Raw genomic sequence first — 25,916 nt, forward strand, 5'->3', positions numbered from 1 at the left:
TCAGGAGCTACTTAAGATCAGGTGTTCATCCCCACTTCCATTTCATTTGTGTTTGCTCTGTCAGTTAACCATTCAGGTCCTTGACAAGGTAAAATTGATAAATATATATTTTATTATATATTTTTTTTAAATGTATCAAAGCAGGATTTTGAATGGTGCTAGTATCACAATGACTGATGAGCTTTTTCCATCTGCTGGTTTCAAGGTTCAGTCCTTTTGGTTTTCTGTTTCTGACTCATTTATTCTCTTAATTAGGCTTGGATAGAAAATGCTGTTTATCTTTGCAAATGTGTTCCATTTCATTGATCATCCCATGGTGGGTCCTAAATCTTACACTATAGCACACTTTTTTTTTTTTTCTTTTCAAGAAATCAGCTGATGTATGAACACTACTGTCAAGCCAACTTAATGTATTTCTTAAACTGTTAACCTTCTGAACACTTAAACCTGATGCTGCTCCTTGCAGAAATGTTAAATTGACAATGGTGTACAGGTTTTTTGAGTTACAAACACACAGCTTCAAACTAAATGAAAATTTGGTGCCATAGTAAGGATTTGGGCTGTATCAAATCTGTCATAGATCCCACTGGGTTGAGAGATGATGGCTGAAGACCACAGCGCAGGTTTCTCTCTTTCCAAACCAGGTCATTTACTCTCTCCTTGTATGTGGTCATGTTTCTGTATGGCATATGCTGAATGAAGAATAATGACCTTCATTCCCTGTGTGTAATGTCTCTAAGATTTGTCTTACAGGTAGTAAATGTCTTTTCCTTTTTTAAATTTTTTTTTTAAACTGTTCCTATTAATACAACATAGATTCATAACTGACACCCCTTCCATGTAGGTTGACTGAACATGGCAGCAGCGGTTAACACGCCTCCTCTGGCTCCTGAAGGGCCAAGTGGAGCGAACCCACACGTTCAAGTTAACGCTGACGTTGCAAACTCTGCACAGCAAGATCCAGGACTACACAGCACCAGCCAAGATCCTGGACCATCTCATCCTCAACACCCTGTCTTTCCTAGACCTCTCTTTTATGTTCATGCTCCACCGCTACCCCCATTCCTCCAATACCAGTGGCCCATGCCCTTGCCTTATAATCCCTTTCCAGGCTTCCTAGGCATGGGTAAGTTGAGAATTTTCATTAGTTTATAAATATGTTAAATTGGTGCTGTGCCTATGGACTCAAATTGTGGTCATAAATCATTTGTACTTGTAAATCAAATGCGTATTTGTGAACTGGGTTTTGTAACCTTGTAAACCAAAATATCTGCATTTTATGTTTGCGTATCTGTAGATGAGAATTTGTGTGTGTGTGTGGGGGGGGGGGTCTGGTTGCACATGCAAAGCAAAAAAACTACGTGTAAAACTCTGCGCTAAAGTCCCTTCACTTGCGTGCTAGTTTAAAGTTACAAGAACAAATCTTGTTCTTCATTTTGAACCTGGAGGATGTCTTTGTAAATATCCCATAGGGGTCATACAAGCCTTTCAGTAGCTGTTGAAAGGGTAAAGTTTTGTTATATCAGTGGCTAGAAATACCATTTGTACTTTAGGATTAGTCTAACACAAAGTCAGGGCTGACCCGGGACCACTGCTGTGAGTCAGTGTGCGCAGCATGAAGGTCCTTTCACAGCGGATGCAGCATGTCCTGCTAATGCTAAACAAGCGCCAAGTATCCAGAATTTGTTTATCGCTAATTCATAACGAAGAAAGCTTTGTAACTATCCCCACTAGTGAAGACTCTTTTTCCACAAAACTGAAAATGCTGGGTTGGCATGTAAAAAGGTAGTGGTGTGCGGATCGATACTGAAACATCGATTCTTCTGATACCAGTAATTTGTTCTAGAATCGATTCTCATATTAAAATATCGATATTTTAGTACTTTGGGATAAATTTGCAGTTTTTCATTAACAGGAACACAGTGGAAAGAAACGATCATTCGGATCGTCCAAATTGGAAGGAACTACTTCCTTTTCTGCCTTTCATAGTCATATGCAAAATACGGCTGTAGAAATGTGTCGCAGCCCCTGGCCTTAGTGGCCAAGTATAGTATATTATTCTTATTACTGAATCGAGTTTGAATGAGTCACTCACCAAAATGAATCGGGTTTGAGTCACTGAGTCAGTTGCCCAGAGAGTGCAAAAAATGTACATTTTCACTCAAACTTAATGTTTCTCTTTTCATGTAAATCCTACTGCTAAGATGAGTGATTGAAAAACAACTATTTTTATAGAGCAAAAAAAATTTAAGATTTCTAAAGGGAACATTTATTTTTACTTTTATTTTATTAGTATTTTCCTCAAATGTGTCAAATATATATATATTTTTTCATCTAAATGTCCACTGAGCTGTGAGCCAGGGGGCGGTATTGAACGATTGGGTCATGATTGGCACATCACTACCTGGCGTGCGCACTCACAACAATGGCTGAGCGTAAACGGAGTCATATGTGGACGTATTTTACCTCCACAAACAGCCAAGACTCGGTTTGCGATACATGTGGCAGGACAGTGAGGTGTTGTGACAACACCACTAACCTCGTCAAACACCTCACGGTAAATCATATCACAGAATGATTACCGTATTTCCCGGACTACAAAGCGCACCTGAATATTAGCCGCACAAGCTAAAATCAGGGGAAAATCCTGTTTTGTACATACATTAGCCGCACCTGACTAAAAGCCGCAGGTGTTTCAATGTTGACTTATCATATGTAAGAGAATATGCACAAAGGGAATTGTCAGGAAAGAGATGGCTGTTTGGAGACATCACTTTTATTAATATTTTGAAAAACAAGTTATGGGTACATATTTGCACATGTAGTACATAACAGTAACCTGCAGCACACCAGAACAATAGATTCGGCCTACCTTTTAGGCTCAGGTGCAGTGACACAGCTTTAACAAGAAGAAAAGTCAGTCATTCACCACCATCTTTCTCTTCTTCCTGCGCACTAAAACCACCAAAGTCCTCTTCTCCAGTGTCGGATACAAACAGGCTCAGGATGGCTTCGTCATCCACTCTTCTTCTCTCCTTCGTTGTCACTTTCAAAACCAAAGAAATCCTCATTGTCAGAGTCGAACACCCTCAGAAGGGCCGTGGCGGTGTCCTCCTCTCCATCATGCAGCAGTCCAGCCCTTCAAAATCCGTTGGTGATCGTGGATGTTTTCACACTTTTCCACGCTGTCAGAATCCACCGGTGGAGTTGGGCATAACTTGCTTTTTGGGCATAACTTGCAAGTTTATCGCCGCTCATCATCCACGCCTCCCGCTGAATGCGTAGCGCTACTTTGAAGTTTGTTTTTCACGCTACTTCGTACGGCACTACGTTGCCTGGCGGACGGACATGTGACTAACATACCACTCTTGAACCCCGATCCTTCCGCCAGGCAACGTAGTGCCGTACAACAGCGGAACACACAAAACAAATCGTCTTACGATATGACAAAAATCATGGACAATCCATAGAAAAGCCGCACCTGACTAAAAGCCGCAGGGTTCAAAGCTTGTGCAAAAAGTAGCGGCTTATAGCCCGACATTTACGGTATGTTGAGGAGGAGCGGGACAGGTGCTACTAGAGACAGACTTCTCTCGCGGAGTCCTTTAGTCCTGCAGGCAGGCAACATGCTCAAATAGCGCACAAGTTCAGATTTTTTTTTCTATATGATAATTCTGCATTATTAAGCAATAAGAACAAGTAGTCTGATGTCCTGTAATCATTATGAAGCTATATTATTACAATTTCATAATACAATTACATATTGTATCATGAAATACCATGAAACATTAAGTTTTTGTACAGTGTATCGGATCAGTATCATCGATACCACCCTGAATTTTACTTGGGATCGGAAAGGAAATCGGTGGTATCGCACATTAGTAGTAAAAGGGCATTTATTCTTGCAGGACCTGAAGCTCAGTAAAGCACCTCTCCAACAGCCAAACCCATCTGTTCTCTGATTGGCTTGTTAAATTTGGTCAATGTCATGTCAATCGCAATCAGCTGAAAGGAATCTGGTCAAGTTTTGTATGTGTAAGCTGAGTAACAAACAGCCAGGGAATCTGAGCGCAGAGTTTTACATGTATTTTTCTTTTTGCTTTGTGTGTGCAACTAGACCTTAACGAAAAAATTTAACTTATGTAAATATTTTTACACACACAAATATTCTCATCTACAGATGCACAAACATAAAATTTTCAGATATTTTGGTTTACAAGGTTACAAAACTCAGTTCACAAATGCGCATTTGATTTAAAAGTACAAATTATTTATGACCACAATTGGAGCCCATACTGTACCCCTTGCCCGCTCTACATGTATGCATGCAAGATTCAGTCTTTCTAACATGTGTGAAATGGCTCTGCAGCTCCTATCATCACATACACAGCAGTAACATGTTTATATCTTGTAGAGTAATTAAACTGTAAGGTGGTACTGTCTGTATATTATTCCAAAATGATCACCTTCACTCATTTTTTCTTTTTCTTTTTAAGGATATGGTATGGTCATGCCCCCACTTCCCCCGCCCTCTTACCTGGAGTCTCCAGCTTACATTGTACCACACCCTCAGGTACAACCAGTCGACTATAGACGCCTGCTTCATCCCCAAGTCCACAGTCATGCTCCTTGTGGATCGTTTCAAAATTTAAACCAGACTCGCAGAATTCGCCTGCCTCATACTACCCCTGTTAGAGAAACTGTGAATTCTGAGGTCCAGACGGAACCCATACACAGAGGTGGAGGTGGCTATGATGAGGGGTGCCCAATTCTCAGCTCAGACTCTGGACGTGCAACTGCCTCAAATTCTCCTTCATCCTTAAGCTCTGGTTCCCAAAAACAAGGCTCAGCTGAGGTCGAGACCTATATGTTGGCCAGTACTGAGGCAAAAGAACAGGTCAAAGGGGCTGGCACAAATAGAGTCATACAGGACTGTCACATGGTGCATCCTACAGGGATGACTGTTCAGTCATCTAGAAGGGCAACTCAAGAAATGCAGGGATGTAAGGATGGTGCTGTTCAGGAGTCCTCTCTTATCCCTCCTTGCAGAAATGCACATTGCAACATGTGGTCAGTGAGTTCTCAGGATAGCATGGGGCCAGTATGTAGCTTTTCTCAAAAAGAGGATGAAGTCAAAGAGAGGCGCGTCTCTGTTCCTGACATTCTAAGCTGGGGAGGTGATGCATCACAGAAAACGATGACAATGGCAGCTGAGACACTCCTTCAAAATAATCTTGAGATTCCATGTTATGAAAATGAAGTGGAGCATGAAAAGGCTTTTTATCAAAGTCCAAGTAAGCCAAAGAATTATGCAGTGGTGGTTAGCAGTGCTGATGATGTCGATACCGAAGTTATTTCAAGTTCTAAGGACAGTGAAATGATCTTTAAGATCCTCAAACTTCCTTCTCTTTTAGAACCCTTTTCACTGTCAACAAGAGATGCAGATTCTGTGGAACTACTTGTTAGACCTTGCCTGTCTAATGGAGATGAAATTCTGCAGGCACTAAATGCACTCCGCGAGGGGACAGAAAATGGCAGTGAGACGCATGAAGAGTCTACAGAGACCACTCCAAAGCACACATTTTTAAGTAGATGTCAGATGAATAGAAATATTAATGAATCAGTTTGGTCTGTGGAGTCTCTAGCTCCTTTCATTCCTACTAAGGAGTGGCTACAGCAGAATGGTGTATTTGAACCTGAAGTCATTGTAGAGATGGAGAGGGCTGACAATGGTAAATGGTTAACCAAAAAAGATGACCTAATTGGTACATTTGCTAAAGAAAGAAGGCAATCTTCAAGATTTTCTTCTCCGGACTCTGTTCTGGTGTCAGAAAGTGTTCTTACTTTTAGTACCCCAGCTAAGAAGCAAAGTCCTCCAACGACCCCAGACATGGTGTGTGAAACTGAAGTCTCTGAAACAAAAGGAACTGAAGAAAACCAAAGCACAGTTCCTTCAGAAAAGTATCCTTTAACTTCACTTACTACCCCGCAGGGTACAATTTTAACTGCCTCCAGTGATGAAGAGATGAATGACCATGGGTCTTCAAATCCTGAGGCTAACCAAAGCCCAAACCAGGGAACTCTTATATATGAGCAAGAGGAGAAAAGCTCAGTTGAGAGAAAGGAAACCTGCCCCATTAACTCTGCAGCAGAGGACAAAGTCTCATCCACTTCCCAAATGACTCTCCAAAATGACACACAAATGGAGGTGGCGACTGGCGCACAAAAAGTAGATGGTCAAATGAGAAATGTGGAACTGGGCGTGCCAACAACTGACCAGAAGACGGCTCAAGTGACACCATCAAAGGGAAATTTAGTAGACTGTGCAATCCAGTGTACTGAACTACAGGGTCTAAAGTGTTTATGTGAGGAGTTAAAGGGAGGCGTGGGATCAAACAGAAAACCTCATAAATATCCAGGTGGTCTGATTTATTTAGTTTTTTAATTGTTTTTTCCTTTCATGCGGGTATAGTGCTCTAATTGTAATTTATCTCCATAGACTGGAAAAAGGCAAATGATGGAAAAGCTGAAGTATTCTGCAATCAGAAAAATTCAAAGAGGAATGGTCAGTGGCGAAACAGAGGTCCAGGTAATGAGATGCAAGCGTCACATTAAAATAATCATGGGTCATCTGAAGGCCTGCCCAAAAAAGACTCGCTGTATCTTTGCTGTCACATTTTTCTAGTGCAAACTTGTTCAGTCCTACAGTGACTTGCGTAGCTTCATGCCCATGGTGAGCAAGTTTGCTGCACACGTGCAAGGCTAACTTTATTCTCAGATGGCCTTAGCTTCAAGTCTTTGATTTATATATTTGACGGCCAGATGAGACTCCTTAATTTGGGAATGCACTGTTGTATACTGTACCTAGAACTGACGCACTGTACTTTAATAACCTGATGAAAAATTGCAGCCGAATGCATCTGGGCCATTGAATGAAAGAGTGGCCATGTAGGACCAGTCATTCGTATTAAGTTAGAGACAACACTACTTCTTTGTTGACAGAAAAGCATAACGGCCAGCAGGAAGACTGCAATGGATATGGAAGCAGACCTGGGAAGTTGAAAGGTGAGTCACTAAATGATCCTGGCTTGTCATTGGATGGAAAATTGTGCTCACATGGGGCAGATCTGATTTTAAAATTGAGTACCAATTGGTCATTTTGGTTTGTTTAGCTGATCAAGTAACATTATCAATAATTATGCAGTAACTCCACAACTCAAACTGAGGTAAATATTGTGTATAAAATAACGTTTCACTACAGTTCTATATCACAAGATCATTAACTGGATATCCTTAATGGTGGGCTGATGGCATCTGATCTTGGAAGCTAACAAAGGTTGGACCTGGTTAGTAGACCAGGTCGGGAAGTTGATGGTTTGATCCCCAGATCCTCTGGTCTGCATGTCCAAGTATCCTCGGCATGGTTGTGAATGTTGGAAAGTATTTAGGCATAGATAAAAGTACTTTATGAAATTGTGAAGGTTAAGTCTTTAGAAAAAGAAAGGGGTGCTTGAATGAAAACAAAGCATCTTTGCATAAGAAAAGAAGTAGAAAAGTGTTTTGTGTCAGTTTACCACAATTTCACATCTTACTGAAGTTTGCATTGGTTATTCCTCCTTCAGGTGGGAGTGGAAGGTACCCACGGTACTGACAGTGACCACACTTCACCACAAGTCAACACTTGGTTTTTGTTTTTAATTTAAATTGAGTCATTAAAAAGTTTCTTACTTTTCAATAAAAGCCTTGTATTAAACATGATTTAAGTGTTTTGTTTTTTGTTTTACGCCATCTTGCTTGTCAGACATTACTTTGGATGCACAGGTTTCTGACTGGTATAGCAAACTTAACCAGTTCTTCAGGTAAATGACAATGGTTACTTAACAACATTCACCCCAAGTCGGTGATAATTTCACAGCGGTGAAATTGGGTGCTTAGAAAGGTGAGAACTTTTTTTTTTTTTTTTTTTTTTTTTTCCCCCCCCCCCCCTCCAGAATTGGAATTCACACTTGATGCAATCATTAAATGTTAGGGTTAATTGGAAATTACTTTTAACACCAATTTATTAATTGGCACTATAAACTTAACCAAAACCTAGTTACCCTCATTTACTTTCACAAATTTTCCCACTTCTCAGTGGGGCCAAGCAAGGATGTCCTCCTCTTTGCTTCGTTCATGGAGCCGCTAGCAACAGTAAGAGGAAAATATATAAAGTATTTAAACAGTCACTACAGAAAACAAAACTATAGACCTTTGTATAAAGATCTCCTTTATACAGTGTTTTATTCAAGATCCATCATATCTATAGTTGTTTAATACGTTAAATCTTAATCCAGTTAAATCGCAATCATTCATTGGCTTGTGGAATTAAAAGGTATGATAAAGTCATCTGGATCAGAACCAAAAGAGAGCGTCACCACCCCCCCCCCCCCAACTAGAACCACAGCAGCCTCTAGAGAAGCCTTTGACAACATCACCAGTCCTACAGAGGATTTGAGAAAGAAATGCGGTGTTTATCTTAGTTTCCAAGTGTTCTGGCAGTAAACTAAAATCTATGAATTAGACAGTCCAAAAATTACTTTGTGGAGTTGCTCTGGAGCTGATATGGTGTCAAGGTTAAAGACTGACCCAAATCTTTTGATAATTTGATCACCAAATTCAAAAGTGTTTAAGGGCATGAACCCTGATCTGGCTGTTCATAGACATTTTACGTCGAAACAAGGTTACAGGAGTGTAGCAGACTTTTAAGTAGATTTTTTTGATACTCTTTAAAGACACCTTGCACTCCTCTGGTTCTTGGTCACCCCTGGTTAAGCCTCCATAACCCAAACACAGACTTGAGCAAAAACAGTAACCTTGGCTGGATTATCTGGTGTCATCACCATTGTTTGAAATCAGCCTCCCCTTCTGTTAACTTGGACTCTCCCTCCATGTCTTTAGATCTTCCTCTGGGCCTTTCTTAATAATTTTCTTTGTTTATTTGGATGACATCCTGATTTTCTCAAAGTCTATCCATGAAAATTTGTCCCATGTCAGGCAACTCCTACACCTTTTTTTTTCTTTTCTTCTTCTGTCCCATTTGGTTCTTTAGCCATCAGAATTGTCTGAAGACCAACAAGGATACCCAATGGATTTACTTTGCCAAATGGATCATCACGGTCTTGCCGTATTGGTCCATTTGATCAACCTTTGTTGTTATTGTTTATTTTATTTTCAGTTGTTACAGATGGGACAGACATGACTGAGGGATAGGAAACATAGAAAGACAGATGAAGGTAAAGAAAAACAGGAGTGAAGAGGGACAGTGAGAAAGGAAACTTAAAAAGAGAGGGAAAAAAATCTCCTGGATCACCTGTTGAGAGAAAAAGAGAAAACCAGCAAAACAAACAAAGCAACATACTAAACACGACACCATCACGTTAATCTAGCTAAGTGTAAACAGCAGTAAATACTAAACATTCAATGTTGTTGTGCAGCAAGGAGGACCGACAGCGCACAATGTGCTTGGAAATAGCAGCCAAGAAAGGTGTAGTTTATGTCTATGAACAGTGAACACCTGTGTGCACCTGTGTGGATCAGCGCGCTTGTATTCAAAAGGTTTCCCCATGTAATGGTCTGCTAGAGGGTGTAGAGAGGCATAGCCCCGTCTCCCAGGGCATGAAGCAGGCATGGAGGAGATCCAGGCCCCAGACATCCAGAGGCCCCAGAGTGCGAGAGCCCAAGGAGGACCACCGGAGGGGCATCGTGCCACCCTCATGGGAAGAGCTGAGGAGAGCCCCAGATGAGGGGTCACCCAGTAGCCACGCAGCAGAAGCCAGAGGGGGCGCCCGCCGGCTCTGCCGGCAGCCAGCTGTGCCAGAGTGAACCGAGCCGCTGGCCCGGAGGCCCGAGGGCCCCTTTGCCCCGGAACAGGCCTGACCGAGCAACAGGCACCCGCCAAGTAGTCACCGGAAGTGAGGTGGTACATCCCCTACACCTTCTTGAGAACAAGCTCTATGGCAGGGGTAGGCAACCTTTCTGATGGCGAGTGCCATTTAAAATTTCCTCAGAAGTCAGTGTGCCATATGATTGCACTAGCAAAGGCTAGCGAGGCTACAAATACACACAGCCGCTCTATCACGTGACACGTACTGCTGCAACGTGCTACGGTTATGAGCCGAGGTACGCCATGTTGCAAGTTTTGTGAGGTGCTTTTTTGATATTTAATGGATCGGATTACATTTTTTTATTTTTCTCCGATATCCGATCCAGAAATTTACGTCAGTATCAGACCGATACTGATACGTAATATCGGATCGGTCCATCTCTACTCAAAATCAAAAGGGCTGTATCGCGACTGATTGCGCCCAGACGCCAAGAGACGGTACTTGGAAAAAATAGCGTGCATCGGTAATGTGGACCCGTGTGAAAAAAGGCAGTGGAGTGGAAACCCAGACGGCGGTAGTTGTCCTATCCCGATATCTTCATGTACCTTGTCTGTGGAGTCAGCGCATACACGGCGAATCATTTTCGAAATTATAAATTCCTGGAGGCGCACATCTAATTCACAAACTGTTGGGTACAAGATTTGGCCGTTTTTAAGCCTCCACGTTGTGAGTATGTTGACCATATGACCAAGATACAGCCAGAGGTTGCCAGCTGTGCGTTGCCATGTAAATAGTTTGCATTTCATGTGTATGCACTTGCTAAGTACATGTGAATAGATCTTGAATAAAAAAAGATAAACATACTTTTCTTTTCTGTTTCATATTTCATATGCTGGTTTGCCTGCAATAATGCCAAATAATAAGCTACTCTGTCAACATGACGTGGTTCTGCAGCATCGCACATTAGGATGTTTTATCTAATGATCTATGACCTCAGTGCATTCAAAATAACACTAAAACCCTATTAAGCGAGATATGAATTTATTTAGAACTCACCGGAAAGAAAATGCTGCGAGCAAACCAACAAAAAAATGGGGATGGCAGAGAACTCGATATCTGCTCGTAGGACCGCTGCGATCCAAGCCTGACGTTTAGTAATATCGGATACATGAGATCCCTCCCGTTGCCTCCAGGAGGGGAAACAATGAAAAGAGAGCCCATTTTCCAGCTTCTTGCCTTCCCTATCGTGTGATCTAACGTTGCAACTGACAACACAGCACGTACGAACCATAGCTGACGCTTCCGTGTGCTTTGTTTGGCCTACTGTCATGGCGGGAGGGGGCGTGACACCACACTCCAAAGCCCTATTGTAAGACCAGGAAAGATGCCTTTCCTGGTCCCCGTATTGAGGAGTCTTTAGATATTCTTACAGGCGCATGTTGGTCTTCCACATTGGATTTGGCTAGTGGTTACAACCAGGTTCCAGTTGCTGAGGTAGATCATCCAAAAACTGTTTTTTGTCTCTTTGAATGGACACGCATGCCTTTTGGCCTTAGTGATGCTCCTGATGCAGCAGACCTGTCTGTGTCAGTCACTGCTCCTATATCTGGATGACATTGTGGTCTTCTCTTCTACAGTTGAGCATGTGGTGGAAGATTTCTTTTCTGATATATTGATCACATATTTTAACCATATCACTTTAGTAATTGTAGACTCATATTGTCACCAGTTGTATGTAGAATAGCACCACAAATTGGTCTTATACTCTATCACTCACATACACATAAACAGTCGGGCCATTGTAAGTTCATGGGAGATGTTAAGCAGGTAGTGGGACTCCTTCTGCTTATCAGGGATGTAAATTTCTAGGTGACAGCTAAGCAGAAAACAAGGTCATAGTTCTCTGTCTCTGAAGAGAAGGTTTCCAGGATGAGCTGAGCTGAAGGTATAGACTCACGTGATGTGTTGTGGAATTTTCTTTGTTTGAAAGTGTCTGTGTGTGTATAGAAGATGTGAGGGAGGCGGCCATCGTCAGAGAGCACCCTGGAGTTTGGCTACAGTGTTTCTCTCCACGTTGCAATGTGTTTATTAAATTCACTTCACTTTGCTCACGAGGTGTGTGTGCCGGTTATTTTAAAACATCCATGATAAGCAGCACATGGAAAGGTTGGAGGTAGTGCTGGGGAGGCTGCATAAAGAGGGTCTCAAGGTAAAGCAGGCCAAGTGTGCCTTCTTCCAGCAGGTGGTGTGTTACCTAGGACATGTATTTCATGCATCAGTAGTCATGCTATTTAAACCAGTGAAGTATTGATCTGGGGGACCCCAGCACCCCTGCACAGGAAGTGTGGATCAGCTCTCTGTCTAACTAATCTGAATCTTTGATCATGTGGGTCTTACCAATAGCCAATACAGGGCTTAGATGGAGTTGATGGGTGAAGGGATTCACCCAGTACTAACTGCCTCAAAGCCCCCAGGTGTCCACCCTGCCTTCCCTGGTATATATAAATATATATATATATATATTTATATAAAAAAAACAACAACACAGGAACTTTCATTAGACTTGCAGGCCTGGTCCTACCAGCCACACTCGTTAACAGCAGGTCCCCAACTAGTAGGTCAGTGCTCTTGAACTATAACTGGGCTTAGCTTAGCGGCTTGCTAAACTAAGCTCCAAGGGTCTGTTACTTTTAAAGGCTGGGGTAATGTGTAAGAGCTATTTGTACTAATGTAGATTAATACTCAGATTTCTACCTTTCCTTTTTCACAAAGGGCGAAAAAGGGAATGTCCACAATTGAGACTTTTTAATTGCATGTTTTATTAAATGAATTTAGCAGGAGCAAAGGAAAGCAGAATCAAATAATGATAAAAAGAGAATCAAATCACTTATGTTTATTCAATTAACCTACTCTGATCTAATGCTCGCTTTGTTCTGATCTTTGTGAGGAGAAAGGTTGGAGAGAGAACACCAAGCCTGAGGATGTGCTTATCTAGTGCTCCATGCTTAGTGGAAATCCTCTTGATTTTATAATCTAACAACACAAAAGTAAGCATAGAAAAACCGGAGCAATACAAAACCAATTTAAAAGTTGGGGCAGTGGTACATCCCTCTCATATCTCTGTTGGGTTATCCAACTGTGAATTTCTGAGATCCAATCTTCTGTACTGCTCATCCCACAGAAGACAAAGGGAAGAACAACTTATCTCTTCTGCACAACACTTTTATACCCGGTCATCCTTTCTCCTCCCTTTCTTACTGTATGTTGCATCTTATGAGATGACATCTGGTCTCACCCACGGTGACATCCAATCACCATTGTTAACATTTAATCACCCAACGTCCAGCCACACCTTATCATCCTCTCTCTAACGTTAACACATACTTGATTTAACACAGTTAAAGTTTGAAATCTTTAACTTTAAAATCAATTTATTACATTTTCTTATTTTCTGTGTTATTCTTAACATAGAAAGCTGCACTACATATGAACACTCAGTCACATATGAATATGCTTCATGTTACATTAATTATGCAATCTTACTTAATTTATCGTTAGCTCATTCTCACATGAACATTCATTTAAACATAACTGCTTTTAATTCACATATATAGGAAAACATTTTCTCTTCAAACGCTGTTTGTCAATCACAAAATAATGCAATTTCTTTTAATAAGACATGCCGTTCATAGCCAGACGTTCTTTTGCTGCTCAGTGCTTCTCACTTACTCACTCCTCCCATCCTTCTTGTCCACACACACACACAGTTACAACACTTAATACCCTTTCTCTTTTTCAGAATTATGTATAATGATGGGCTGGCAACACAGACACACACAGAGACTAATCTGTCTGTTGAAACCGGATCACATCTATGCATACAAAATCCACAAATTAGAAACGTTTTCATTACTCAACTCATTAATGGTAAATGGACTGGTTCTTATATAACGCTTTTCTACACGCTTCATACAACTAATTCATTCACCCAATCACACAAGCACTTCTTCTAAGCTCTTAAGTGCTCTATCTAACATTCATATGCATTCACACTCCGATGGATGCATCAGAAAACAACAAGGGGTTAGTATCTTGCCCAAGGATATTTGGCATGCAAACTGGAACCTGGGATCGAACCACCAACCTTCTGGTTAGTGGCTGACCTGCTCTGCCACCTGAGTTACAGCCACCCCGGATTTATCAGACTTATATTTTAATTCATGTCTTTGATTAAGAATAAAGATGATTTATTTAAGATAACAAAACCACATGTAGATAGACTATTCTTATGCACTCCGTATAATTTTTAATATAAATGTCAAGTCCTGAATGTTGTCCTTTTACGCTGTCTCAGATGTAATGAGAGGTAAGCCAGGGGACTGCCTCTCTCGACAGAACACATCTTCCACTATTGTTTCTTACACATCATAACAATACATAAAAAATGTTGAGAACAATGAAGATCATTTGATCATTTGGTTATTTCAGATGGTTTCTGAAAGTTAAAGGGCCTGTTGATTAGACAAAAAAATCCATAGTAGAAAATGACAATAACAGTCAATACTGAATTATTAAATCTGTGGAAAGCTGGAATATAAATCAAGAAAGTTTCCTTAAGCTTCTACACTATCATCAGGCTTTACTTCAATGCATATTATGTAGGCTAATGGAAAACTAAAATTACTTTATGCTTGTATAAATATCAAAAACCTGTTAACTTAAACATTTTAAAGGTCAGCACCCAGCTGGCAAATCTCATCCAGCAGAAAGTCGATGTCCTCTTGTTGAGTGGCAGGATTGGAAAACACACACCTGAAGAAATTGACTTTGGTTCCCAACGGTTGATAGCCAATCAGAACAGAGCCCTTTTCCATCATCCTGCCTTTGATCCGAGGAGCAACCTGCAGAGAAATATATTAAAGATCATCATTGGTAGTATGAACACATGAAGAAACTGAGACAGAAGAGGTCCCAGATGCAGACTAAAAAGACAAATCGTTATCAAAATAACACAGGAAGTAACATGACACAAATATCTAACACAAAGACGACAACCGCCTAATCATAACAGTCACTAATAATAATAGCCTTACTTTTAAAAGGTACCAAAGCTAACTCAGAAACCTAAGGATAAAAATAAAAAAATAATCAAAGAAATAAACCAAGAAATATCTACTACAACAATAACACAAAGCTTAACCAGAACTTAACCACTGTAATGATGTGCACTGACCTGATGGAGTCTTCTATCTCTGTCAGGTCCAGGTGGCAAGCTTCTCAGACTGGGAGGGATGTACCAGAAACACACATTACTGTGCTCTGGCTGTTTGAAGGAGGAAAGGGGACAGACCATGTTTGTTCATTTCAAAAGATGAGAAACCAAAGAGCTAAATAAAGTAAAGAGAAAAAGAGAAGAAAAAAAACAAAAACAAATAATATCTAACTAGTTAGATACTAGTTAAACTAGTTAAAGGTAAAACAAACAAACCAAAACATGTATGTCCTACAACAGTTCCTGGTTACATGTAAGTTAGACCTGGTTCAGGTTCAGATGGGTTGTCACTTTGCTTATTACTGCCGCATTACAGAGCACTGTGGAATTCTGTCCATGTCACACATTTGTCTCTAAACAATCTGTGCTGCTGTGTGCTAGGTGTGCTTAATTTTTATGTTTTGTTGTTATCACCGTTCAGCTAACCAGCCAACAATTTGTCACTGCTGAAATATTTCTTGCACAATTTTCTTTAAATTCTTTTTAATTTTAGTTTGATACATTTCTTTATTTACCGTACAAAATTAAAGCACACTGCACTAGTTTTCATAAGGTAATTAGCAAAAGCAATATTAAAGAGCTGTTTCTGGTTGGTCAATTATCCATCCACCCATCCGGTGGTAATGTTTGCAGTTACATGTTTACGGCACACTGAGCAGCAGTTTGTTGACAGGTTTAAATGTCTGTATTTTGTTATAATTGCTAGAATCCCAATGCACACACTCACACTTGCTGTTATGAGTCTTTTTTGTTTGTTTTTTCTTTTTAACACATCTTGAACATTAAGCAATACAGTGGTCCCCCGTTTATCGCGGGAGTTACGTTCTAAAAATAACCCGCGATAGGTGAAATCAACTTTATTTTATGTTTTTTCTTTTTTTTTTCTTTTTTTTTACAATTATTATAGATGTTTTAAGGCTGTAAAAGTCCTCACTACAAACTTTATAAACTTTTCTCAGACAAGCATGAACGTTTTCACACTTTTGTTTTCATGTTTAAACACTCTCACAGTCCAAACCTTCGTAGAAAAATAAGTCCAGTATTATAGAGTGAAGCCAAAGGCACCCGCGGCTGCCTTTGACGGTGCAAAACGTTTCATCGACATTGTTGTGTTTGTTGTGGAGAAAACCTACAAATTTACAGCACTTCAGTCACACTGCTAGCGATCGAAGATTTATGTAAATTTGACAAGCTGAACGCATTCTGTACTGTACAAGATACACGGCACAAGATTGATTGACAATCTATAGCCAATCAGGACGCAGAACATGATGCGCTGTAAAAAACAAACAAACAAACAAACAAAAACTAGAAAAAGCTGCATTTCCTGCGAAAATGCAGTGTGAATGCCGTGTAGTGGAATCTGAAAAAAGCCGAAGGAGAACTATCTGCTCAAAACACTGTGTAGAAGCTGAACTCTGCTGAAAACTCCTTTATTTGAAAGACTACACTGAAGAGTGTCAAGAAAGCAGGGAAGATGTGCAGCCAGAGCCAGAGGTAGGATTTCAACCTGCGCTATATGGTCTTAAGGCGGCTGCTCATCTCACTGAGCCAAATTGGTTCTCAGGTGACTAAAAAGAGATGAAACTGAAAATTGTCCTGAAAAAGAGGTGAAGATGCTAAAAATTCTATTGAAAAGGGCAGAAGAGGTTGAGATTTGTGCTGATAACAGGTGAAAAAGCTGAAAATTCCACTGAAAAGAGGTGAAATTTTTGAACTTTCTGATGAAAATAGATGAAGAAACAGAAAATTGTGCAGAAAAGAGGTAAAGAAACTGAAAATTCTGCTGAAAAGAGCAGAAGAGGCTGAGTTTTGTGCTGAAAACAGGTGAAAAAGCTGAACATTCTGCTGAAAATAGATGAAGAAACTGAAAATTCCGCTGAAAACAGACCAACAAGGTAAAAAAATCTGCTGAAAAGACGTGAATCAGCAGAATTTCTGCTGAAAAGAGGTAAAGAAGCTGAAGTTTGTGCTAAAAACAGCTGAAGAAGCTGGAATTTGTGCTGAAAAGTAGTGAAAAAGTGAAAATTCTGCTAAAAAGAAGTGATAAAGCTGAAATTTGAGTGGAGAAGAGTGTAAACGGTTGAACTGTTAACTGAAATTTTTTTTGTCATAAGCGGGAATCGAACCCGGGCCTCCTGCTCCGAGAACGGCTGCTCATCTCACTGAGCTAAAACATGGCTCAGCCTGGCAAGCAAAACTGGTGATCACACTGATAATGTGGTCCTATTCAGCAAAACAACTGATAAAACAGAATTATGTGCTGAAATGAGATTTAGAAGCTGAAGTGCTCGCTGAAGATGGCTGTATGTGAAAGGGTACACTATGCAGTGTCAATAAAGCAGAGTGCATGCAAGTACGGAAGATGTGCAGCAAATGTCACATGTTCGATTCGAACCTGTGCCACTAGATCTTACAGCGGTTGCTCTTCCCATTGAGCCAAACCAGCTCTGGTCTCAAACAAAGATATGATGAGAGAAAAAATGTTCACTGTAAAGAAGAAGCTAAATGGTGCTGAAAAGAGGTAAAAAAAAATGCTGAACGTTCAGAAAAAAAAAGATAAGAAACCTGAAAATTGTGCTGAAAAGAGGTGAAAAAGCTGAAATTCTTCTGAAAGAGCAGAAGAGGCTGAAAGTTTTCAGCTACTCATTGAGCCAAACTGGTTCTCACGTAGGGCTGTGTGATATGACCAAAATCTCATATCCCGATATAAGAATTCTATCGTCCGATAACGATATAAATCACATAAATGTAACATTTTCTGTAGATTCTGTGAATCTCGGGAAGCTCGTCTTGCGGGAAGTGTTTCCAGCTGTGTGTCATGTAGCTGGATTAACCGATGCATGAAACGATACATTTTTAGACATAAGTTGTAACAGCCGCCGTTTTCTTTGTGAGTATTTATTACACGGCGTGCTGCGGGGAAAAGGCTGTTCTAACGTTTGAGTCTAAGGTTTATTTTTTAGCACCTGGCGGCTCTTTTTTACTTCTCATCCGTAAATACTCTGCTCTTTCACGTGATTCCGTTTATTTTGAAAAGTCTCAACAGGATCTTGAGCTTTATTGTGAAAGGTTTATGTGGAACATAAACAAGCGGACACGCGATGCTGTTACCGTCGTTGTTGCTAACCACAACGCATAAAAACAGGCGCTTGTCCGTCCGTAGTGTGGTTATATAAAATATAAGAGAAAGAGAGAACTTTAAGAAATTAATATAGCCACTACAGTGACCATCAAAACGATGAAAAAATATTGCCGTAAACAGTTTATTTTGCGACACCACGAAACAAACGATTCTGCTGAAAAGAAGCTAAAATTTGTGTTAAAAAGGCTGAAGAAGATGGATTGTGCTGAAAAGTAGTGAAAAACTGAAAATTCTGCAAAAAAAGGTGATAAAGCTGAAATTTGCATGCAAAAGAGTTTAAACAGTTGAAGTGTAAAGCAGAGTGCATTCAAGCAGAGGTGTGCTAACAGCCACAAGTAGGATTCAAACCTGCACCAACAGATCTCACAGCAGCTGCTCATCTCACTGAGCCAAAGCAGTTCTTGTCCCAACAAAAGATATGACGAGAGAAAAAATATGCAGGGGGCCCAAGAAGCTGAATTGTTGTGAAAAGAGGTGAAGAAGCAGAACTGTATGCTAGAAACAAGTTAAAGAGCTAAAATTGTGCTTAAAAGAGGTGAAAAAGCTAAAATTCTTCTGAAAGAGCAGAAGAGGCTGAAATTTTTCAGCTACTCATTGAGCCAAACTGGTTCTCACGTAACTGAAAAAAGGTGAAAAAGCTGAAAATTCTGATAAAAACAGCAGAAGAGGCTGAGATGTGTGCTCAATTTCAGTCCACCAATCAGAGGTGCTGCTTCTGTCTGCTTCATCAGGCTGTGTACTTGTAATTACAGGACTGTGATAGTGTATTAATTTATAGTGAAAAAAAATGTTAAACAAGGTGGAATTGAACCCATGACCTTTGGGCTGCAGACCCGTGTCATTACCAATTGCGCCACCTGGATTGGGAGTGGGGGCCTAGAAAACAGAGTCATGAGCAGTCAGAATTAGATCGCGGTGAGAGGTGAAAAACGCAGTTTTTTGGTGTTACAAAACGTCGTGTAACTCAAAAAGTAGGTGGTATAGAAGCATAATTGTACGCGGATCTCTGAGTTTTCTCGCGTCCCTCCTTTTATCCGTGGGGTGAGGAACCGCGACACAAGAACCACAACACAAGGAGGTGTGGCATCGTCCTCAGAGCAGGGACCGGCTGGCCGTGACCCTCCGCCTTCTCTGGCCGCCCAGCGAGGTTGTCCTCCATCAGTGTAATGGCTGCCTCCAAGCTTGCTGGCTGGTGGCATCAAACCCACCATGCTGTCCCCTTGGAGAGCCCCGCCACAAACTTTTCCAGGACCATCTGGTACCTGTTGTGTGGGATCTCTGATCTCTGAGTGATGTGAAATTAATCTTTCACCTGTAGACATGGAGTGGTTTGGCAACCATGATACTGTGCAAACACAACATTAGGATTATTTTAAATTTGATGTTGAATTCGCGATCATTCCAGCATTTTTGGTATGATGTGTTCTGGACAGGAAAAGTATTTTGCTAAAGTAACAGTAGATACTGTTATAAAGTGGAGGTTTAGTCCAACCTTCTTTGTCACCTCTAATATAATATCTGAACTCAACTTACATAGAAGAAACATTCATCATTTTAAATGGCCATGTACCACGTACACCCAGTCTCCAACATAAGGTCATGTTGCAGTGCAAACTGAACAGAAAATTGGTTTGGCATATAGTACTATCAAAGAATCAATATTTCTGGAAAAATATCTGTGAAGAGCACACTCACTTTGCTTTTGAAGACTAGTTCAAATTCTGTCCTTTTCTGCAGCTGATCATAGAGATACTCAGCATTCTCCAGACATTTGTTGACTTGAGATCCAAAGCCGTCTGAGCCCTCACATATTAAATAGTGGACATAGTGAGAGAGACAAATAGTTATTGTTAAAAGGGCATAAAGACATCTCATAACCTGGTTTTGTTTAGGGAGGGAATTGAAACCATTTGCAAAAAACAAATTACTACAAAAAATAATTCACGATATTCTATTGTATTTCAATAATTTTACTCTTGTTTACTAAATGTTTGATATGCTTATACTTAAAGGTTATGTTAGAGAGGTTATGTTACTGACACTATCGCACACACACCCACACCAACATTGCGGTTTTAGTTGTACTTTAAAATATACCTTTGCCTTCCACATCAGCCAGAGTTTAAACACATCAACGTGTCGGCCACACTGGATGCTTTTATCTCCAGTGTCATAGCTCACATCGTATGGTTTGTCCGTCTGAAAAAGGTACTGGGCCCCCAACTTATTACACTCCTGTAAGAGACCCTGAAGATGAAAGAGGCAGAAATCATTCATACAAACTAAAGCGGAAACTACACAGATGGGCCACTACATCCTGACTACCTGCCTGCCTACCAGAAGCTTGCTAAGAAGAAGAAGAAAGTGTGTACATTATTGAGCCCCGTGGGGAAATTGCTCTCTGCATTTAACCCATTCACTCAGTGAAGCAGTGGGCAGCCATTGGGCGCCCGGGGAGCAGTGTGTAGGGACGGTACCTTGCTCAGGGGTACCTCAGGGTAGCTGTTAAGGGGAATCGAACACCCGACCTTCCGATCATGGGGCAACCACTCTACCTACTGAGCTATCCCTGCCCCATGTAGCTATCCCTGCCCCATGTCTCAGCTAGGTCTCAGCTCTGAGCTATGTTTCCTATAAATTGCATTTGCATACAGTTAGACTGCATTCATCACATTTTTTGTTTGAATAGGCAACTGGCATTAGCCTGCACTAGGCCTTTGTCTGGTTTACAGGGCGATCGTGGCTCAAGAGTTGGAAGTTCGCCTTGTAAATGGAAGATTGCCGGTTCGAGCCCCGGCTTGGACAGTCTCGGTCGTTGTGTCTTTGGGCAAGACACTTCACCTGTTGCTTACTGGTGGTGGTCAGAGGGCCCGGTGGCGCCAGTGTCCTGCAGCCTCTCCTCTGTCAGTGTGCCCCAGGGTGGCTGTGGCTACAATGTAGCTGCCATCACCAGTGTGTGGATGACTGGATGTGTAAAGTGCTTTGGGGTCCTTAGGGACTAGTAAAGCGCTACACAAATACAGGCCATTTACCATTTTTAGCACTAGTGGCAGCTTTGTCTTGGAAACTAGTCATTTGTCCAGGAGGCTAGTAACACTAATTATCACTGGCTACCTGTTTTTCAGAGGTGTTATTGCTTGCTTGAATTTACTTATTCATTTCTTTAGATGGCCATGAAATCAAAATATATTGGTACATTTCCTGGCCTTTGCTCAGTGATTTAGAATCTTGACTACCAATTTGAGGTGTGATATATTGTTATTACTGTTAAGTATTTAAGGTTATTGTATTTGTGTAAATAAAAAAAGTACAGTTTGTGATAGCTTTTGTTTGCATTTTCTATTTAGAGTTTAGGGTATGGGTATGTTTGTAAACACAGTTTAATTATTAAATAAACTGTAATTTGGGGAGCTGACCATTATTAGCTACCTGTTGCTACTTCAATCATGAAACTGATCTGCTTTTCTCTCTTGCTTGTTTATTGCCCACTTTGCGCCAGAAAGAGGAAACCAGCGGAGGTCGCGCTAAACAACAGCCAAGAGCCAATGTGGGCAGGTAAGTGACGGAAGTGACGGGCAAGGTAAGCGACTCATGTTGTAACTGACGTCAGACGCCGGAGATTTTGGCGGAAAATTAAAGCGAATGGTAGTTTAGAATTGAACAAATTCCTTTAAGTTTCAGTTTTACCAAATACACTTATCAATTGTCTTATAACTAACAACATTTGTCTAAATCATCTCCAACACCCTGGAGTTTAGAGGCTCTCCAAGATTACATTGATCAGTGCTTCCAGGATCTCGTAATGAAGAAGGCGCAGAGTGCATCTTCCCTGGCCAAATCTGAGATGCCGTCGTCGAAAAGATGTCACCCGGCAGATTCCCCCGGCACAACATCCCCAACCGGCAAAGATATTGCCGACATACTGGAGTCAATCGACCAACGATTGTCCAGTTTCGATGCGAGGCTGTCCTTGGTGGAGATTCTTCACCGAGAATTTAAATCCTTGCGAGAATCCCTGGAGTTCAGCCAGCAGCAGGTGGAAACGCTCGCTGCTGAAAATGCAACGCTAAGGGAGTCGGTGAAATGTCTCACAGACAATGTTACTCAGCCAAATAGAGAAAATAAAAAAATAAAAGAAACAGTTATTGATCTACAAGCTCGTAGCATGCGTGATAATCTGGTATTTTCTGGTATTCCAGAAGCTGCTGGAGAAGACTCGGAGACTACAGTAAAAAGCTTAATCAAAACCCACCTGAAGCTGCCAGAGGACACCGTAAAGAATATTGTATTTGATGGAGTGCATTGCATCGGCCCCATGCGGTCAGCGGCCGGGAGACCACGTCCTATTGTGGCCAAATTCAGCCACTTCAAACAAAAGGAACAGGTGAAAAGTCGCGGCAGGGAATTAAAAAGAACGGACTTCAGCGTAAACGACCAGTTCCCCAAAGAGATCCTGTGTATTAACTTCACACCAGATAAGAATCCGCTACACTCTTCTCCTATCCACTCACACAAACTTGCATTAACATCTGTTTAACTTACCAATATCAAATTGCATCTTAAGTGTGATATCATAGCAGAATTTTTTTCTTCTCGTTTTTTCCCCCTCTTGTTTTTATGCTGCTCACCCTTGTCCTTGGTTTCTTTCTTAATTTCTTTCACTGCTTCGATCACCTGCTTCCACACTTCCACACACATCCACAAACAACATCCTTTATTTTGACACATACGCACAGCACGATCATGCACAATCATGCGCTCAACAGCAGCACATTTACATCAGTCAGACAGCGCACACAGTCGTATAGGATACACACACTTAAGCCAAGCCTACTCATATTAGTAAATATGCACACACATAGTCAGACTCAGGGAGCATCTCGCCACACATTCTTTCTCTCTCTTCTTCTCTTTATTTACGAACAAGTGATGTATTCTCTCCACCTGTCTAAGCGACACACCCCTAGTTATACACAGACATCTATGGGCGCGCTAAGGTATGTTACATGGAAACTAAATGGAGCTGGCTCCAGAGAAAAGAGGTTAAAAATATTTAAAAAACTACAGGCAGATGTTGTCCTTTTACAAGAGACCCACAGACCTCTTAGAGGTTTAAAAGAACTTAAAACACTTGAGTTTCCTAACGTGTTCTCAGCTTGTTATAATTCTAGACAAAGGGGAGTAGCAATTTTAATACATAAAAATATTAATTTCACAGTACTCGATACAGTTATAGATCCAGAGGGCAGATTCTTAATCATTAAACTATCTATACGTGATAAAAAGCTATGTATTGCAAGTGTATATGGTCCAAATGTTGATGATCCCTCATTCTTTCACGGTTTTTTCAGAGCACTCTCTGAACACTTAGATGCCACACTGGTTCTTGGAGGCGACCTCAGCCTTGGACTAAATGAAGACATGGATAGGCTCAACACAACAGGAACTCAGCGCAATTGGCAGTCCGCAAATATAATCAAAGGAGTATATGAGTGACTTTGGCCTTTGCGATACATGGTGCTCCCTTCACCCCAACAGTAAGGAATACAGGGAGTGCAGAATTATTAGGCAAGTTGTATTTTTGAGGAATAATTTTATTATTGAACAACAACCATGTTCTCAATGAACCCAAAAAACTCATTAATATCAAAGCTGAATGTTTTTGGAAGTAGTTTTTAGTTTGTTTTTAGTTTTAGCTATTTTAGGGGGATATCTGTGTGTGCAGGTGACTATTACTGTGCATAATTATTAGGCAACTTAACAAAAAACAAATATATACCCATTTCAATTATTGATTTTTACCAGTGAAACCAATATAACATCTCCACATTCACAAATATACATTTCTGACATTCAAAAACAAAACAAAAACAAATCAGCGACCAATATAGCCACCTTTCTTTGCAAGGACACTCAAAAGCCTGCCATCCATGGATTCTGTCAGTGTTTTGATCTGTTCACCATCAACATTGCGTGCAGCAGCAACCACAGCCTCCCAGACACTGTTCAGAGAGGTGTACTGTTTTCCCTCCTTGTAAATCTCACATTTGATGATGGACCACAGGTTCTCAATGGGGTTCAGATCAGGTGAACAAGGTGGCCATGTGTAACCACTGACTCATTTTAAATAGTTTAGGACAGCCAAACTACGGACCAGTTGCTAGGTTCGGCAGGGCTACAATAGAAAGCGAGGCGAATGCAGAATGAAATGGCTGGAGACAGGAATTTGAGCAGCAACAGTTATTATTTTGCACAAAAATGAAATAAACAAGACACAAATTCCACATTGACAGTAGTAGTGATAATAACCATAACAATAATAAGAAGAAGCCGGCAAAACAAAAATAACCCCAAAAATAGTCGTTTGAGCTCAATATTCAATTGTCTTTTTGTCTTTGGTCATTTGTCAAGTCAAAAATTCTTAGTCTAGTTCTTGTTCTCTTTCGTTTGTGGTTTGTGTGTTACCACTTGGAAGTCTCCATCGAGGAAGAAGAGTAAGTTCCTCTGCAAAGTTCAGTCTGGGCTCAGGCTCGCCATCTCCATCCGGAGAGAATCCATTGGAATCCAAAATCTTAGTTCCTTCCACACGGACAAGGGAAAAAAACCTAGCCAAAATGTTAGAAAATTCCGCACGAGCTATCCGTGACCTGTCTCATCTATTTCCACGTGCGAAAAGATCTAGCTCATGTGAAATGATGGTCTGGTGTTTCGGAAGACGGGGCTAAAACCACCTTCAACCAATGAAAAAGGCATTTATCCCTTGTGATCCAGCAACAGAAAATAAAAGTTTGCTAGAGGATCACACTTCCTTTTTTCAAAATAAATGTTTCTTTTCAAAATAAAATAATGAAAATACATTTATACAATCAAAACGAAAACAAGAAAAAAATAACAAAAGGTAGTTTTCTCTACTGGGTTACACATGTCATTAGTTTTTCTTCTTTTATACCCTTTCTTGCCAGCCACGCTGTGGAGTACTTGGACGCGTGTGATGGAGCATTGTCCTGCATGAAAATCATGTTTTTCTTGAAGGATGCAGACTTCTTCCTGTACCACTGCTTGAAGAAGGTGTCTTCCAGAAACTGGCAGTAGGACTGGGAGTTGAGCTTGACTCCATCCTCAACCCGAAAAGGCCCCACAAGCTCATCTTTGATGATACCAGCCCAAACCAGTACTCCACCTCCACCTTGCTGGCGTCTGAGTCGGACTGGAGCTCTCTGCCCTTTACCAATCCAGCCACGGGCCCATCCATCTGGCCCATCAAGACTCACTCTCATTTCATCAGTCCATGAAACCTTAGAAAAACCAGTCTTGAGATATTTCTTGGCCCAGTCTTGACGTTTCAGCTTGTGTGTCTTGTTCAGTGGTGGTCGTCTTTCAGCCTTTCTTACCTTGGCCATGTCTCTGAGTATTGCACACCTTGTGCTTTTGGGCACTCCAGTGATGTTGCAGCTCTGAAATATGGCCAAACTGGTGGCAAGTGGCATCTTGGCAGCTGCACGCTTGACTTTTCTCAGTTCATGGGCAGTTATTTTGCGCCTTGGTTTTTCCACACGCTTCTTGCGACCCTGTTGACTATTTTGAATGAAACGCTTGATTGTTCGATGATCACGCTTCAGAAGCTTTGCAGTTTTGA

The 25,916-nt window shown here is 41.0% G+C and overlaps 2 protein-coding genes across 7 annotated transcripts in view; one reads left to right on the top strand and one right to left on the bottom strand.

Moving 5' to 3' along the window:
• LOC308383376 (uncharacterized protein) lies at positions 1 to 7,758 on the top strand. Of its 4 annotated transcripts, XM_080861298.1 has the most exons (7): positions 1 to 88; positions 845 to 1,126; positions 4,497 to 5,294; positions 5,415 to 6,419; positions 6,500 to 6,589; positions 7,003 to 7,065; positions 7,623 to 7,758. In XM_080861298.1, the coding sequence occupies exons 2-7, from the start codon at positions 856 to 858 to the stop codon at positions 7,649 to 7,651; spliced, it is 2,256 nt and encodes a 751-aa protein (XP_080717424.1). In that variant the 5' UTR covers positions 1 to 88; positions 845 to 855; the 3' UTR covers positions 7,652 to 7,758. The 4 variants fall into 4 exon arrangements, with proteins under 4 accessions (XP_080717424.1, XP_080717421.1, XP_080717422.1 ...); XM_080861295.1 differs by having other exon boundaries at positions 4,497 to 6,419; XM_080861296.1 differs by lacking the exon at positions 1 to 88 and adding an exon at positions 579 to 644 and having other exon boundaries at positions 4,497 to 6,419.
• A 4,926-nt stretch (positions 7,759 to 12,684) lies between these two features.
• The window catches only part of LOC308383666 (glutamate decarboxylase 1-like), a 38,673-nt gene continuing 25,441 nt past the window's right edge, over positions 12,685 to 25,916 (bottom strand). The window contains exons 14-17 of one of the 3 annotated variants that reach the window (XM_080861718.1): positions 20,378 to 20,527; positions 19,976 to 20,083; positions 15,097 to 15,186; positions 12,685 to 14,764 (exon numbers count right to left, since the gene is read on the bottom strand). In XM_080861718.1, the coding sequence (XP_080717844.1) occupies positions 14,591 to 14,764; positions 15,097 to 15,186; positions 19,976 to 20,083; positions 20,378 to 20,527 (522 nt within the window). In that variant the 3' untranslated portion in view covers positions 12,685 to 14,590. Of the gene's footprint in view, positions 14,765 to 15,096; positions 19,626 to 19,975; positions 20,084 to 20,377; positions 20,528 to 25,916 lie in introns of all 3 variants that reach the window. The other 2 variants (XR_013969205.1, XR_013969206.1) reach the window with 2 other exon arrangements.

This window comes from Rhamphochromis sp. 'chilingali', assembly GCF_963969265.1.
Source record: "Rhamphochromis sp. 'chilingali' genome assembly, chromosome: 16".
NCBI lineage: Eukaryota > Metazoa > Chordata > Actinopteri > Cichliformes > Cichlidae > Rhamphochromis > Rhamphochromis sp. 'chilingali'.